General features: G+C 37.2%; 1 protein-coding gene and 1 long non-coding RNA gene across 2 annotated transcripts; one reads left to right on the top strand and one right to left on the bottom strand.

Moving 5' to 3' along the window:
• The first annotated feature begins 252 nt into the window (after positions 1-252).
• Positions 253-1,168, top strand: LOC131253935 (uncharacterized). Its single transcript, XR_009175365.1, has 2 exons — positions 253-440; positions 676-1,168. It is a non-coding gene; the product is annotated as an uncharacterized LOC131253935 (long non-coding RNA).
• A 10,268-nt stretch (positions 1,169-11,436) lies between these two features.
• LOC131253181 (uncharacterized) lies at positions 11,437-12,518 on the bottom strand. Its single transcript, XM_058254062.1, has 3 exons — positions 12,064-12,518; positions 11,699-11,978; positions 11,437-11,591 (listed from the first exon to the last, which is right to left on the bottom strand). Exons 1-3 carry the CDS (start codon positions 12,132-12,134, stop codon positions 11,460-11,462), a joined length of 483 nt encoding a protein of 160 aa, XP_058110045.1. The 5' UTR covers positions 12,135-12,518; the 3' UTR covers positions 11,437-11,459.
• Positions 12,519-17,700: the final 5,182 nt, after the last annotated feature.

The raw sequence follows: 17,700 nt of genomic DNA, 5'->3' as shown, positions 1-17,700 counted from the left end.
ACCTTTGGCTAGATTTATGGCCTATTTGGATATAACATCATTAAAAAAAAAAAAAAGGAACATATTGCCAAACCACACAATCTGTATCTTGGGCAGGCGGGGAAAACCAGATGCATGGTCTGCCAAGCTGTGGCAGCACATCATCTGCCACAACTTGATGGATAGCCAAGACTTCCAAACTAACCACATTCCCCTTTGTTGTTATATGCTGCTAACAGGTCTGCTCAAGCAACTCGAATGAACGGAGGGACCCTGACAATAATTTTTAATTATCCTGTGATGTGTTTACAGTGTTGGAATATTTGCTTACTTGACTTTAACAGGTTGGCAAGGGAAGAGATGTTGGACTGAATCAGATTACTCTGTTTGAGGGGACAGTGGCTGGTGTTAATGGTGAACAAGTTAACTTAGTAGGGATGTTTCTAGGCTTCTGTGTGCAGGTGCAAGCGTAGGCTCCTTTGTTTTCTTAGTAGCATCAATGATTAGCTTGAAGCTCTACCACTCTTGGAAGTTAGAGAGAGAAAGATAGAGAAAACTGACTCAAGTTTGATTTTTTTTTTATTTTTTTATTTTTATTTTTTTGAATTTTAGTGCTTGGATGACATTCTCGTTGTGTGGTTATGTACTTCTTGTTTTGACTGACTAGCTGCCTGTGTATTGTATCTTTAAATTCAGATTCGTTTTGGGGTTCATCTTTGGTTATATTTTAGGGAAGAAGCTTCTCGGGTATGGCTAATTATCTCATTTCTTGATCATTCTGTGAAAATCTTGCAAAATTTGAAGAATTCTTGTTTGTCTTTGTAAACTTCTAATGGTTGGATAAAAATGTAACTGGATGAAAACATTCAAACCTGAAATGTATGTTCTTCTCAAATATTCCATGTTTCTCTCTCTCAGATGGTTGGAAATTTTGGATCCAAGTGATTCTTCACGGACATATATGAAAAAAAAAAGTTGAGATCTACCAAGTGTACCATCTATTTTGACGATCATATTGTTCTTTTATCATTTACGAAAACTGTCCATTTTGCAAGCCATTGATCAGATGATCAAGATCATCCAGTAATTTTGGTTTAATGTTAGTGATCCATGAAGATGATTATTATCCACGTGTCCAATATAACCCATTTGTACCCCAATACATAGGATACATAGAACAAGTACTTTTGGGCAAGAGGGAGAAGAAACAGGAGACTGGGTGTCTTGTTCATAGGGAAATTGAACCCAAACTCCAATGGGGAACCATATGCAGAAATAGGAGAGTTAATTTATTCCACCTAAATTAGGAACTCTTTGCAGCAGATCCGGAATTCAATTCCTAAGAAAATATTGACTCCTGAAGCTAATTATGTTAAGGAGATTCATCAAGTATTATTTCTTAATTTCTTATTGCCCTCATTTATCATGTCAAAAAATGTAATAAGCTCATTCAAAATTTCAGGGAAATGGACTTGTTGCTAGTTCCATATTGCGCTGATCGTGATTTGGACCTTTATCCAATGGGCTCCTTTCCTGCTTGCTAGGAAGGTTTGTATTGCTTGTTTGATTTAGTACTGAAAAAACTGAATCCTATGCTCACATGCTATGCTGCTATTAGATTCCAACTGCTATTGGATTCCTTGATTTTTTTCCCATCAAAAGTTTATTGTTTAATTTAGGAAGTTTGTGATGCATGTGTGAACTTGATACCCTTTCTATTTTGAAAAGGCTTGTGGTTATATGCTTAAGGCCGGTCAACTTTACAGTCTCTACCAGCTGTTTCCGTGCATTGCTTCCTTTCTTTTAAGGACAGTATTTAATATACATGACATAGACTATTTTCTCGCACTGGATATGCTCTCAACATTATGAGCCTGTTAACCTGAATAGAATGTGAAGGGAAATCCAATTCTTTTGACAATTAGTGTGTAGATGTAAACTAAAGACTTTTAAGTTGCATTTTCAAAGTTATGAGAAACTAATATGGTTCTTCGCTTCTTTCCTAAGATATATATGCCTTCAATATTGGATGCTACACCATCTAGATTGCCGTAGCTGGGGCCAGGTATTCAATTAAATATGTTAAAACTTGGAGAGCGGCGGATCTGGCAGCCCAAATCCGGAAGTGGTGTACAATTGTTCTTAAGAGTTTCTTAAATGATAGGTGAGGCCCGTTGTTTTTGTGGTGCCCACCTATCATATAGAGATTTAAAATTCAGATATGAGACCATTATTATAATTTTTTATCAGGGAATGTATTAGACACCATGCATTATTATAATTTTTTTTTAAATGCATTAGCTACAGCTATTAACCGTAGCCAACTATCTACAAACCGTGGCTATTGGTCAGTTCAGCGTACTTTTAGCTACAAATATAATCTGTAGCTATATATTTTAGGTACACATACTATATTTAATTCGTAGCCATAGAAGATATTGTTTAAATCAAATATAAATAACAAAATAAAATAATTTTTTTAAACCAGCGACAAGCACATATATTGACGTTTTGGTCAGGAGAATTTTACAAGTTGTTCATCGGGCCAAATGTGGTGATTCGGTAGGTCCATACGGCGCTATAGCATACTTTAAAAGACATTTTTTTAGGGATTTACCGCCTCTTTTTTAAATTTATATGTGTTTTTTTAAGGATTTGCTGGCACTTTCTCAGGATTTTCCAGGGACCAGTAGAAGCACTGGAAAAGGCCGCTAGCTGTCGGCAAAAGATTTAGCGATGCCCCATTTTTTTACATTTGTCTAGCCACCACAATAACTTTTACCAGTAGTTTTTTTTTTTTTTTACTTTTACTGGCATTTTTGACTACCGATGTAGGTCGTTTTTCCTGTAGTGTTATGTGATGAGATTGTACTTAAGCATGTGATATGGTAGTGTGTAATGTGATGAGGTTACACTTGAGAGTGTGAAACAGTTGATGGACAATGTGATGAGATTACATTTGAGAATATGATATGAGTGTCGTAGTGTGATGTGGTTATACTTGAGAATGTGATATAGCTGATGGACCATATGATGAATATGATTGGTTGTATGATAGTGTGAAGTAGTTTTGCTTGAGAATGTAATATAGTTGATGGACTACATGATGAAGTTGCACTTAAGGATGTGATATGGTAGTATGATAGTGTGATGAGGTTACACTTGAGAATATGATACGGTTGATGAACTATGTGATTAGGTTGCACTTGAGGATACGATATGGTTATGTGACAGTGTATAACACCCTAAAAATCGGGGGTCGAGCATAGACTCAACTCCCGAGTTCCAACGCATCACTTATGTAACATAGAAATGATGATTTAATGTTGTCCGTATTAGTGCATTAAACATGAGTGAGATTAAGCTAAAACAACATGTCATACTCCAAAGGTATTTAAACAACACAAGTGGAAAACTGTGATACATATATAAACAGTATAAGTGAGTGTAAGCCTTCGGAGTATGAACGTCACCAAGTTAAATAATTACAAGTGTGTTTCCAAAATAAACAAAATAATGAAGTGTCGTGCCATCTATCCATGCCCCTATAGCCCCGTCTGCGCAAATCCAGGCCTACATAAACCCACCTGCCAGCTGCATATAGGAGAACGCCTTCTCATCATCCGCAAAGCCTGGCTCTGTCTCATAAGTTGTGTCATCCTCTAAAACTACAACAGAGTCTGGTGGGTATTTAAAACACCATCCTGTAACGTGGAAGTGAGTGATCAGCTCAGTGGAACAATAAAGCAACGGTTAACATATTATCAATTCAATCAAGCAGTAATGATAACACAATACAACAATCAGGTCCTAAGTACTCTTGTTAATGCAAAAATGATATGAAATAATGATGCATGCCCTCGCCTGCGCTCCCTCAACTTCATCTCATGATCACGGTATGAAACACTTCTTCAGTGCTTGACCTGCTACACCAACGGCACACATAATGCAGTGCATGCACGTGATTAGCCAGGTTTCTTACTTAGGTTTATTCATACAGCAGGATTGGGAAGCTAAGGTACCTCCCTTGTATCAATTCCCAAACAATGATCCATTCTAGGGTCGTCAATCCTAGCAAATCTCATACAATGTTGCGGTTCTAGGTCACTATAAAGGGCTCGTCACCTGATCGGTGTAGGCCTAGTTTATACTTTAATTGCTATGGAAAGACTCGTCGCCTCAATGCAATCTCAGAGTATGCTCGAGGTCACTACAAAGGGCTCGTCACCTGATCAGTGTAGGCCGATAGGTCGAATATAGTGTCACATACCACCGTATTCGGCTCACGAGGCGGTGTTGCTCACTGGTCACTATGGATGGGCTCGTCACCCCGGCCTAGGCCGACAGCTCGACCACGGTGTCCCATACCACCATGCTCGGCTCATGAGTCTTAGCAGATCGAGGTACCATGGTTTAACGGGTTTTCACTGGTGAGTTTGGTACCTTAGATTCAAGCAGTAGTGTCCATACATGGTGAACATACATTGGGTCAATTGGGTTACTTGACGAGCTCGATTGGTACGAGCGCACATCGAGTTGATCGACATGAAGTGCGTAACCACTCCGTGTAGCCTAACCACTGTCGAAAACCGAAGTACGGCTCGGATTCATCGAACACGTCCTGTGTTGCAAAACAACCTCAACTACCTAGTCAGGAACTATTACCGATTGCCTGGACTATACCTTAGTCTTAAACACATTACGATGTAAGAAATATGTACATGTGATAATCATACAACACTTGACAACCATTGCAACCATGGATAACATTTAAAAATATAATGAAACACATATAACATGCCATTTTACATATACCTATTCTACTCAAACACACCATATAGATTTACTGCTACTTGAAGGAATTTATATACATAGCTAAGGTAGTTGAGAATCCTATCTCAACAACCTTATTAACTACAGTTCATCTAGCAACAACTCATTCAGGCATTTTGTCAAACACTTAGACTACACATAACCGACATACATGAAGTATGTTGATTTCAACATATAATAGGGCAAATCCTTTCACCGAGGAGTTGTCTAATACACATCAATCATGTTCTTACATTTCATACACATGGCAGGCACAAATCATGAATCCATATTCATTCAGTCATTTCAACAAACACTTAGACTACACACTATAACATACATGACGTATGTTGGCCATAACATGAATTAGGGCAAGTCCTTTCGCCAAGGAGTTGTCACACATACAACAACCCCATATCCATGACAATTAATCATGGCAAGCACAAATCTAGATTCCATATGAATCCAGTCATTTCAACTAACACATGGGATACACTATACACGATATAGTTCATATATATCCGTAAAGCGAAGGAATCTTCACATTTAGCATGTGAAATGACACCCAAATCAGTTATGAATCATTAACCGACATTGAAAGCCTTGAAAACCATAACCTAAATGTTTATAGTCCACACCTTTCACCGGTAAACTCGTACCGAGCTCGGTTTGAACATTACGTCTTTGTCTACGGCACAACGGCAACCTATAGCATGAAATAGGTTAGCTATTTCATCACTTACACTATTTGAAACCCTAAAACAGGTTAGAGTTAGGTTTTCTTACCTAAGAACGGAATCGGAATCGCCCGTATAGTGATACAAGAATGGTGGTTAAGCACGTGGAGCGGCGGGAGTTAATCCCAGGAACGAACTCCAACTCTTACCCTCACTTTCTTTCCCTTTCCTTCTCTTTTCTCTCTTCTCTCCCTTAGGGTTTTCCAAATTCGTATGGAAAGAGAGAGAGAGGGGGTTTAAGCCCTTTATATAGGCCCAGAACTGATGGGAATGGCCCCAGGGCCATAGTATACTTAGGTTATAGCCAAATACAGGCTGTTTCGGTCCAACGGAGCTGTTCTGGAGGCTCCTTTTCTACATGTGGTCGGACTTAAGCTCCCTGACAATGGATTCAGGTCAGGCAAAGTTGTCGGTCTGATCGGGTTTATAGATCGACCGTGGCGCACTAATTTCAGTTCAACGGTCACCGGTACTCGATTAGGGTTACAAGTACACTGACATGTGTTGAAAATTTTTCCTGATCCGAGGGTATAATTGGGTCAAATTCTGACGATCAGAATCCTTAGATTTGGCCTGCAAGTGAACCGACTCAATTCACTTTAGTTTAGTTCATTTCCTAAAGATATTCACGTTTCTCATACACTTCGCTCCGGGCTCAAGTTGTGCATTTCGGGGTACTATTAGGACTTGATTTTCAAGGTGGTTGTCGGGTCCAGCAAGGCAGTCTTAACCATATAGTTTCGGGGAAATCAGACTTTCGACGTGCGGTACAGGTCCGATACGAAGTTTCATGATGCTCTCGAGAGCAACTGGGCTTTGAGATTGATCCTAGATTTTAGGTACTATTGAGTTAGTAATTCTACTATTTTTGGGTCTTGTAGTTCGTACAGAAAGTGGTTCAAGCTAAATCCATCGATTGTTTAGTTCAGTACTTAACCAAACTCCGTCCTAATTATGACAGAATAAGGTCCTAGGGAAATTCTATGCCCCCTTTTTTGGTTAGTATATTATTTTAATTATTTTTTTAATAGTTCATCATCAATTTTACTTCATCTCCACCAAATTTCATGAGATTTCGTGTTGTAGAAAAATTCTAAAAATTCCAGAAGTAGCAGCAGCTGTCTAACGAATAATTTTCAGACAGTTTTCACAATGACCTACTTTTAACTATATTAAATATTTTATTATATTTTTCACTTATTTTTATACTAAACTAGACTCATTTATCTTCAATATGAATTTTGAATCACCTAAATCAGAGTTATAAGGAGGGAGATATGACTTTTTGAACTTGGACAAAAAATGCAGAAAAAAGGTAGAAAACGGGCCGCCCGATGCGCTGCAGCCCGCCAGGCCCGCTGGCCAATGAGGCAATTCCATCCCCCCCCCGGGGGTGCCAGGAATGTGTGGGACCCACCTCGGGTCCCCCCGATTTGCGTCGTTTGGGCCCCCGAGTCTGTTTGATGTGGTTTCACCGATCCGAGATTTGAAACGGGTGCATCTTTCAATCTGGAATGGGTTACGCGACATGCAATATATGATTTTGGGGTAGGAGAAGCTAATCTATCCAAATAACCTATTTATATTATGAGATTCTAAAATGGTTAATGGTCAAAAGCCCATTTTATTTATGTATTTACCATTTATAGTAAGTTTTAGTTTAAGTATTACTCTTCATCATTTAAACTTTAGGATTAGTATCTAATATGAAAGCACTTGGAAAATTTGAAGAATAAGGTGGTGAAAGGTGAGATTTTTGAAGGAAATGGGTTGAAAGTGGATTTGAGGCTTTAGGATTGAGTTCTGAGAAGTCAATTAGGGTGTTATGATCGACTCATTGCCCACGTCTAATTCCAGGTTGGGAAAAATCCAGGGTGTTACACAGTGTGAAGTAGTTTCACTTGAGAATGTGATACGATAATGGACTATGTGATAAGGTTACACTTGAAAATATAATATGGTTGTGTGATAGTACGATGTGGTAACACTTGAGAATCTGATAAGGTTGATGAACTATATGATTAGGTTGCACTTTAGGATATGATATGGTTGTATGACAGTGTGAAGTGGTTCCAAATTGAATAATGCCATATGATTGAAGGACTATATGATGATGTTAAACTTAAGGATATGATATGATTGTATGACAATATGAAGTGGTTCCACTTGAGAATGTGATACGGTTGATAGACTATATGATGAGACTGTACTTGAGGATTTATGATATGGTTGTGTGAGAGTGTGATGTGGAAGGGAGCAATTAAGGTTGATGGCTTTCTTGTTAAACTGAAAGGGAGGAGAGAGAGAGAGAGAGAATAATCAAATCTTTAATTTAATGCCTCTTAGTCCTCTTACTCTGTTTTTTCTTCTCGTTATTTGAAGAGTGTCTAGAAATTTACTCTTCCTTGCTTAATAAGTTCATTCTTTTTTTAAGGGGTGATGACATTTTTATTCATGATAACAACCATAATGCTGACTAGAATTCCGTATATTTCAAATTGGAGTGTGCCTTTTGCTATGAATAGAGTGGAGCTAGCCCTGCTTATGTTATTTGGACTTTACTGAATTGAATTTTTGAAGTTCAATCTAATCAAACATTGTGTCCATTGACACTCACCACCATTCGCAACTGGCTGTATAGATGGTGAATCTGGATGATCCGTCTAGAAGATACTATAGATGATGCCTAACAGTAGAAATACGAATGACCATTGAAAATAAAAAATCACCAGAGGTCCACATTTGAGGCAGCGAGTTTGTTAATTGGAAGGCGAGATAATCTTATCAGTGTCGTGCAATTTTCAAGTAATGTTTCACCTAATGTTCCTAACATTGCTGAGATTATAGATAATGTCAACCAATATTATTTCTATTTGCTCACAAGAACTGTCTTTTGGTCCATAAGGTTTGATTTCGATTGATTCTTAACTCCATTGCAAGAATATGCACCAACATGCCTTGCCAAGTGGTACTATAACTAAAATACTAATAGCTACGGTTTTAGCCCGTAGCAAAGTATGAAAATTTGTAGCTAAAAGTTGGCCTAGATCCGTAGCTATAGACAGAATTAGCTAGTTGCTACGGGTTCTGTATTAAAAGCTACGGTTAATATTCGTAGCTAATGTCCATCTAAAAAAGATGACATAAAAATGGTGTCTCTTACCATTGCTAGTACATGCCCTGATATATCAACTCATCTAAAAATGATAGATTCGATAATAGCCTTCAATGATTCAACAATAAAAGAAACCAATGAATACATGATGGTAAAAGATCTAGCAACACATGCTAAGATCAACCCCAATGCAATGCAACTAGATATGAGAAAAAATGCCCTTAAACACTATCGCCTATCCCGGTCGAGGCAATCAAAACCCTCAATCCTCACGGTGGCAAGTTTGAGCCATGGAAATTCATGAAAAATGTTGCTATATTTTCAAAATACCGAGGCCAGCTATTGACTATGAAGTAACTAGAGTCTTGAACTATGGTTTGATCCAAGTGCATATTACTCTAAAGCCAACAGTAGCAATCCTGGAATAACTACCAAACAGTAGGCAATGTCACTAGCATGACAATAAGTGGAAAACTAGGGATGTCTGCATATAATCCAATAGCGATGAGTAACAAGGAATGAGGTAGACAAGTTTAAGGAATACAGAGAGCCATTTAACAAGTGAAATTGTGTCAGATGAAAAGTGATTGTGGACTACAAAGGCAAACTAAAGATATACACAAACTATATTAGTTTAGCAAAACAAAACACAAGAGAGAGAGAGAGAGTGAGTTGTGCAACAGTAAATGAAGTTATAAGTCTACAGGATTGACAATATACATACCACATCAGACATCACAATGCAGTTTCATCACTGAATCACCTCTCCCAAGCTCCTTACAGGATCCATATGTAATGTATGTTTTCGGTCCTAGGTCAGGCTTCAAGCAACCCTTAGGAAGCTTTGTGGCAAGATTGAGAATACCATATTTTGGATGGGTATAATCATAAAATGGGGGCGCTGCAATGAATTCAGCACCATGCCTTGGCAGACACTCTTCAAATGAACAATTTTAGGCAATGAAGAAAAAACGCATGTTGCATGCTGCATATCTTGGCAATTATGTCCATAATTAGTTTTAGATAATGCAAATACATAAATTTTCACCATATTAGCAAGCAAGATAAAGTGTATGGAAATAATCCAAGCACTTTCAAGAGACAGAATGAGAACCTTTTGAAAATTTCTATCCAGGTCTTGGAAGGGTTCTGAAATAAAAGGAAGAAGTCACTGGCGTATTTTACATCAGAGGATAAAATCAAACAAGAATAGTGAAACAAGGACAATCCCTTTTTCTAAATTAAGTTTTTATGTCCAATATCCATCTCAGGCATTTATATCATGCACACATTTAAACAACTTAAAGCAAAGGCTGCCTCCTTCACTCTCTTCAGCCAATGCTAATAAATTGTTAATGTTGAGCTTCTCACAATGCAATGCAACCATTCATAATGTAATGGAATATAATCAGAAAGATAATGTTGTTTTGTTGAAGGCCTCTGGTTCAAGTGTACAGATACAGTGAAGTAATAGAGCAACAAATCAGGGAACAACGTCACTTGAGTATAGAATGTAGCAATGTGCAAAACTGTGTTTTTTTGCACTCAATCAAAATTTCAAAAGCAACCACATTTCATATCCAAGAAATTTCATGATACAAAATTTCCAGAAACATTACTTATACCTGAAGAAAACATGACTTGGGAAAAGACATCCAACAATTTTTCAACCTTGTTCACCATGACTTTCTCCTTCACAAGTCTACGTCGAGTGCTGGGACCAAATGAGAAAGGCTTATCAGTATTGGTACCTTAATTATTGCCTTCATGAACAACAGAATGAATAAAACATGTTCTTAGGCAGGTCAGGATGAACAGAATATAGGAACAAAATTAGCAGATATGAGGGCATCCAGCTGATCTAAAACCCAATTCTCAGTGGCACCCAAACAATCCCTAAGCCTTGCACAAAAAACAATCTGCATATTAGGCAGGTCAGGTGTTCGAATTTTAAATACACTACCTTGGTGTCTTTCTAGTAATTGTCAGAAACAGACCAAAATACTTTTATACCAATAGTATTCTACAATACATTTTATATGTGATTTCAACACCTACATGGTGCATGAATTGTGCAAAACAACAACCATTGTCAGATTTGAAGTGATGGGATTGAGGGCTCTGAGACCGATGTTGATCCAGACCGCAACACGCTGAGCTTGTTGGCACCTGATATCTCTCTACGCATTGGTTGCACGACTGTTCATCTAATTGAATCAAGCACAACATTGTGAAATTCCATACCACAGATTTATCCACCAATCTCAAGCACCAGATGTTCAACGGCTATTTCATATCTCCATGATCAATCTTCATTCCCACTGCTCTAAACCTTTACCATTGGCATCATATTAGGTCAGATTAATGCTTCTTAGTACCCTACACCATTAACGAAATAGTGGGTAAAGTTCAATTTCATGATAAAAGAACCACAACAAAAGAAGCTTACCATCACACCTAAGTGGCCTTCTCATCTTACCCAATGCCACAAAATCTCTCCATGTTGTTGGATCTTCATTTGTAAATTCCAACGAAAAGAATGTCGTAGACGAGAGTTGCATTAGCGGGTATGTTGCAGTCACCTGCACAAAAAATGTTCTTGTGGAGTGCTCTTAGAACAATTATGAGTACAAATGGAGTAAAAATGCCCATGCAGGATAGAAGTATGAATCTCTTTTCTTGTATAATACTACAAAACTTGAAAGAGTCAGGAACAACTCTAGGTTATTAGAGACCATGAGCAAGAGAATGGTATAAAAAAGAGAACCATGTAGATCATCAGAACCATGTGGTAAGGAAAAAGTGAAGTGCCACACTTACCATGCGAAGTGAAGTAGGAACAAAGGCGCTATCTTGTGTAGTTGTGGGCTGAGCATTGGAAGAAGGTGAGACATATTCAACAGGAACAGTTGCCTTTTCAGTACCTTCAGGACCAACAATTTCATCCACTTTCATGAAGAGAGCATCAGTTAGCATTTATCGATGCGAAAGAAATAAAAAATACACTTACAGTATATCTGTCAAACATTCAAAATCACTTCACAAGAGTACTAACCTCAATGCATTCCATCATATCATAGAAAAGGCTGTGCTGACTATTGAGTTCTTTCTTGGAAGTGCCCTTCCCACCAGCTTCAACAGATAAATCCTTCATCTGACTAATGACATCTTCATATGCATTTTCAGAAATAAAGTTTCTACCTGCAGAGGTTGACATAGATCCATCCGCATCCAAGTTCAAATTGTTTAAATGCTCAAATATAACAGCTATACACCAAAAGATTCCAATGCCATCATCCCAACTTGCATGATGAAAACAGGCCCTTAAGTGAAACCTAAAAATCTCATGAGAAATTGGTAAATTTAAGAAATTTTGTAGAATGAGATTTGTCAGTAGGTAGTATGCTTACAACTACATACCTTTGTGGCAGGGGTTTGGGAAAGCATCCTATTAGCATTTCTCTTTGAGTCGGCTCTTTATGGCCTGGCATGTTGGCTTCCCCTCTTCATCCGACAAATGGAAATGGCTTATAGCATTGCTGGCAGCTTTGAGGGGCATATGGTGGGAAAGGAATGAAAGATGTTTCAGGGATAATAGTCATTGCTAGGTTTTTATAGTTAACTGATTGTTCTTCATGATTAGGGAGTGGGGTGACTAAGTTGGGGGTTGAGGTGTTGTATTTTTAGTTTTTCTTTTCTGTTGGTCTGTTTTGTTGTCTGTTTTCTCATTTCGCCCTTTGGGCTTTTATATATATATATATATATAATAAAATTCATCCTTCAAAAGAAAACAAACACAAGCATTCCCTTCTCAACTAGCACTCTACGTGGTACAAGTTATGAAATGTATTAATAATTTGAAGTGTGGAAAGATTCCACAAGGAAATCCACTTGATCATGCATACAGAAATTTTGGAAATAAGGATGAGTCCCTTTCGAATGTGCTATGTAGGAGGGAATATAATACAGGCTTCATTTTTATTTTATTTTTTGGTCTGTTCTCAATCTGTCAAAATTCCAGTTTAATCATGCTAATGATTATTTGAATTAGTCCCATTAGGTATATTGAGGCAACAAAAAAGGTTTTGCTCTCAACAAGTTGGGCTACATTGGTTTCTTTCAAAATGGTAGCAAGTGTTAAAAGCCTAGGAAACAAAGTGGGAGCACGACTCTGAAGCACATTCTCTAGTGAAATTGAGTCGACTCTCTTCCGGTGGAGTTTAAACCTAGTTCCTAACATCACAAAGGTCAAGCTAAGGCATAGTTTATGTTCCATGTGAATTGAAACTTCTTGGTTGGAGATTGTTTCTTGTCCATTGAGCTGTCAGGTTCTATTTGGAAAGTGTGGAAAACCCAGTCCACATTGAGCAGAATGAAGACCGTCAAACCATTGTAAGTTCAGGTCCCCATAAGAATCTTTGGATAAACAACCAATTATCTTATGCACAGGTCATTTAACTAAAATAGCACTAAATAAAGGGTCATTTCACATGTTTCCCTTTTTCATTATTAGAATCTATTTGTTGGCCAATTAAAGGGATCTGGTATTTCAATATAGAAGATTTTTGTACATGGGTCATCTGTAATAGGCCCCACAAAATCAGAGATTTTCACATGTGGACCGCCTGCAAATACAATTGCAATTAGAAAAGTAAAAAAAAAGAAGAAGAAGGTAGAGTTAGTGAGTTGTTTGGGAAAGCAGAGATTTTCACAGATGCATCTGGGCTTGAGGCAGCTTCCTTTTGCTTGGAAGAGCAAGAAAATTGCCACTAAATATTGTTAAAGAACACAAAAACCATACATCAATACACAGCTTGCCCTAAAGTTTACAATAAACCATGGCAGTCTATTGAAAAAATTAAAGATGAAGGTGCTTGAATGTGCACAGCATATCAAAATTTGAGAAAGATGTCATGCTACCATGAAAACAATATACATTGTGCATTGACTACCATATAGAAGCAAGTGTTGTTTGTATATCATGATACACCATCTAGCAGATGAAAACACATTATAGAAGCCAACCCATGCCATGAGGCTTACCATCCAATTCAACATGCAGGCTTGCTTGCATGGGTTACACAGCTAATAGCCATTTGATGGTATATGTTCCAGTTAATGCATGTGCTATGGGCTATCTTTTCTAGTAAAGAAGACCCACTCATTACCATGAATGCATAGAAGATGGTATTTAAGTATCATTGCTATGCTCTACAGATATAAGCTTTAATAAACCAGACTAGGACATGTATGCCTCAAAATCAGACACAAGTTTAGACACATCCTTATCACTCTCTCCATCAAAATGAATAAATGAAACAAAAGCTTAAATTACAACTGATACAAAGACACAAACGATCCATGGAGAATCTTTCATGGAATAACTTCCATAGGAATGACATCATCAACACAAAAACTAGAAGATTTGATGTTTAGAAGAACACTGCAGCTTCAGTTCCATAAAAATAAAAACAGACACTACCCACACCAATATGGGTACCAGTATCATTGATTCCAAGTAAAAGTAACATTGGTTACCTGGTTTTCAACTGCGAATCTTGTCTGAGACCTTCTATCTTCTCATTTGAGTGAAAAGGTCGGATGGTTTTTTTTATTCCCATGGCATTGCTACCACCAAATGCAGAGAAACTATCACTCCCTTGCAGGTTGCCAAAGGCCCCAAATCCACTTTTTTAAAAAATTAAAAAATAAACACACACACACACACACACACACACACACACGAGATCCAAGTAAGAAATTGCTAAAGGGCCTTCTTCACATGAGTCAGTTTGACTTGGCAAGGGAAGAGCTCTGTAAAAGAATAAAGGGAATTTTTTTGGGTTTATAAGGTGGTAAATACATTCTTAGGTAGCTATTTTGGATAGGCTTTCTTTTGCAATTCTATTTAAGTAGCTATTTTGAATTCAAGAGAATGTGTATAAAACATCATACTTGTTGTGCTGAAATGTTTAAATTTTCTCGTTAGATTATGGTGAACCTAACTTTTGAAAATGACGAGTAGAGAAAGAAGAGGAAGACGGTTATGTTTCTAACCTAGAGGATTCTGTTAGCATTGTTGATGGTACCAGGAACCTTGTTTAAATCCAAGTTGCAATCTGTGGCCGCTGATACTATTTGTCTTTCTTTGAAGTTGGCGATGATTTTTATATCAAACCCGATGCAAGCAGCCCTGATGATAGAGAACATTTCTTTCCATGAATTCATTCTCTCTCTCTCTCTCTCTCTCTCTCTCTCTCTCTCTCTCTCTTAATTTTTTAACTTTCCATTATAATAATAACTACCTGAAATCATGGTGTTTTCTCAAGATAGAAGTCCAATCCATCGCAACTTGTGCACCTGTTAGGACAAGCAATTCAAACTCATGAACAAATACCATCCGGACCATATACTAAGAGTAATTGCCAGGAAGTGCATTGATTAATGGAAATGGATTTTACAGCATGCCAATATATAAGGTGACACGGACCAAATTCTAAGAAACGGCTGCTACATGAAAGCACTTACCTTCACAAATACAAGTATAGCTAGATTAGGTTGGCTTTTAACTCTATACTATACAACTATAGAAGGAAAGAAAGAAAAGATGTAAATAGAAAAAAAAATTTGCTGAAATAATCTAAAGTAATTATAGAGAGGATAAAGACATCCAGATAGTGATCATATGAGTTATTATTTTTATTTCTTATCAATTTTTCAAAAAAATTCCTTTTTAAGAAAAATTAGAAAAAACAATACCATTGATGGTATGATTAGATTTGCTCAAGTACAACCTAATCACATAGTCCATCAACCATATCATATTCTCAAGTGTAACCACATCACATTATCATACAACTATATCATATTCTCAGGTGCAAACTCCTCACGCTGTCCATCAATCACATCAAATTCTCAAGTGGATATATATCTCATCACACTATCACACTACCATACCATATCCTCAAGTGCAACTTCATCACGTTGTCCATCAACCGTATCACATTCTCAAGTGGACACATCACACTCACACAACCACATATCATATCTTCAAGTGTAACCTCATTACACTGTTGCACTACAATATCATATTCTCAATTGTAACCTCATGACATAGTCCATCAACTGTATCATATTTTTAAGTGTAACATGATCACACTGTCACACAACCTTGGGTTATTCAACGTCATGACATAGTCCATCAACCGTATCATATTCCCAAGTAGAGATCATTTATCACACTCTCACACAATCATATCATATTCTCAAGCGCAAATAGTCTATCAACCATATCACATTCTTTAATTTGGAACCACTTCACACTGTCACACAATCATATTACATCCGAATGTGCAACCTAATCACATGGTTTATCAACTATATCATATTCTCAAATGTAACCACATCATACTATCACACAACCATATCATATCCTCCAGTGCAACCTTATTACATAGTACGACAATCATATCGCATTCTCAAGTGGAACCATATTACATTGTCACACAAGCATATCATATCCTCAAGCACAACCTCATCATATAGTCTATCAACCATATCATATTATCAAGTGGAACCACTTCACACTATCACACAACCACATCATATCCTCAAGGGTAACCTCATCACTTAGTCCATCAACTGTATCACATTCTCAAGTGTAACCCCATCATACTGGGACAATATTATATCAACGCATCAAGTATAATCTCATCACATAGTCCATCAATTGTATCACTTCCACAGATGCATGTACCTATTCTGATATAGATTCTACTCTCTTACATGATGTCTACCATTTATTTCATTTATATTTAAAAATTTTCCAACCCTATAAAAAAACACAAAAAACTATTTATCTTATCTACACTGGGACGCCTTCTAATAATCCAAGTCATCAATCTCAACTAGTTATTAGTTCCAGTACACATTTCATGAGCTGTCATGCAAACATCATACAACTTGCTCCTACAAATACCAGAACAAGTCCTTCGGAAGTGAATTTCCTTTTCTTGATATGGAGCATTCCAAACTTATAAACATTCAAAAGAGGCCCATTAAGTAACTAAGAATTCTAAAATCAGATCATTGAAACAATTCTACTCAATAATTAGGGAAAAATGGATTGAAAGATGCACCTAAACTTGTGGAACATGTGGATTGGTGGGTAAGTTAAAGCTCACATGAATGCTTTATGGCAGATTTTTGGTGCATCGCCCATTTACAGTGGGTCCATCATATCAACAGATTGGACTGCCTTATCATAGTCCATCTGTATGGAATGGACACATTTGACACATCAAAACCCAATAATTCTTTCATTTGCTGGCCACTGATTTGGTTGTTTCACTTGATTTTTTTTAATTTTAATTTTTTTAGTTTTTGGGTTGTTTTGTGAAGGACATTGAATGAGGCATGTATGACCAAGTAAATGAGACAACTGGCTTAATTATCAGACCACAACATGTTCATAGTTGGATGAGTCTTAAATGATGATAATGCCCATTTGGAACATTAATTAGTAAAATGTACGCATGCATAAAAGAGGCATCCATGCCATGAGATGCAGTACGACAGATAAATCTAACATAATGCCCATGTGTAGACGCAATGTACTATGTAAACAACTAAAGACAACTATATGATCAACATGATAGTAGTTGCAATCCTATATAAAAGTTGTCAACGGAACTATTTAGATATTTAAGTTGTCAACAAAACTATTTAGATATTTAAGTTGTCAACAAACATGTTTAGATATTTAAGTTGTTAACAAAACTACAAACAACTCAGGATGATGAATCAAACCTTGATAAAAGTTTTGCAAGCAAAAGGTCACGAGGGGCCTGCATATCATCAATTTTAGTCATCTGGAAAACCCTCTCTGATCGCTCCTTGTTTGAATTCTCATCTGAACTTTTGATAGCCAACTCTACTGCAAAAATTTATCAAAGCATGGTTATACATCAACAGACAAGTCACCTGACCTCATTAATGCATGCACTGAGTTTGTTTAAACAATTTCGATAGTGGTTGTTACTACCATTATAGTGGTTT

The sequence above is a fragment of the Magnolia sinica genome, chromosome 8 (assembly GCF_029962835.1).
Source record: "Magnolia sinica isolate HGM2019 chromosome 8, MsV1, whole genome shotgun sequence".
Classification (NCBI taxonomy): Eukaryota; Viridiplantae; Streptophyta; class Magnoliopsida; order Magnoliales; family Magnoliaceae; genus Magnolia; species Magnolia sinica.
This window is presented reverse-complemented; position numbering and strand designations above follow the sequence as displayed.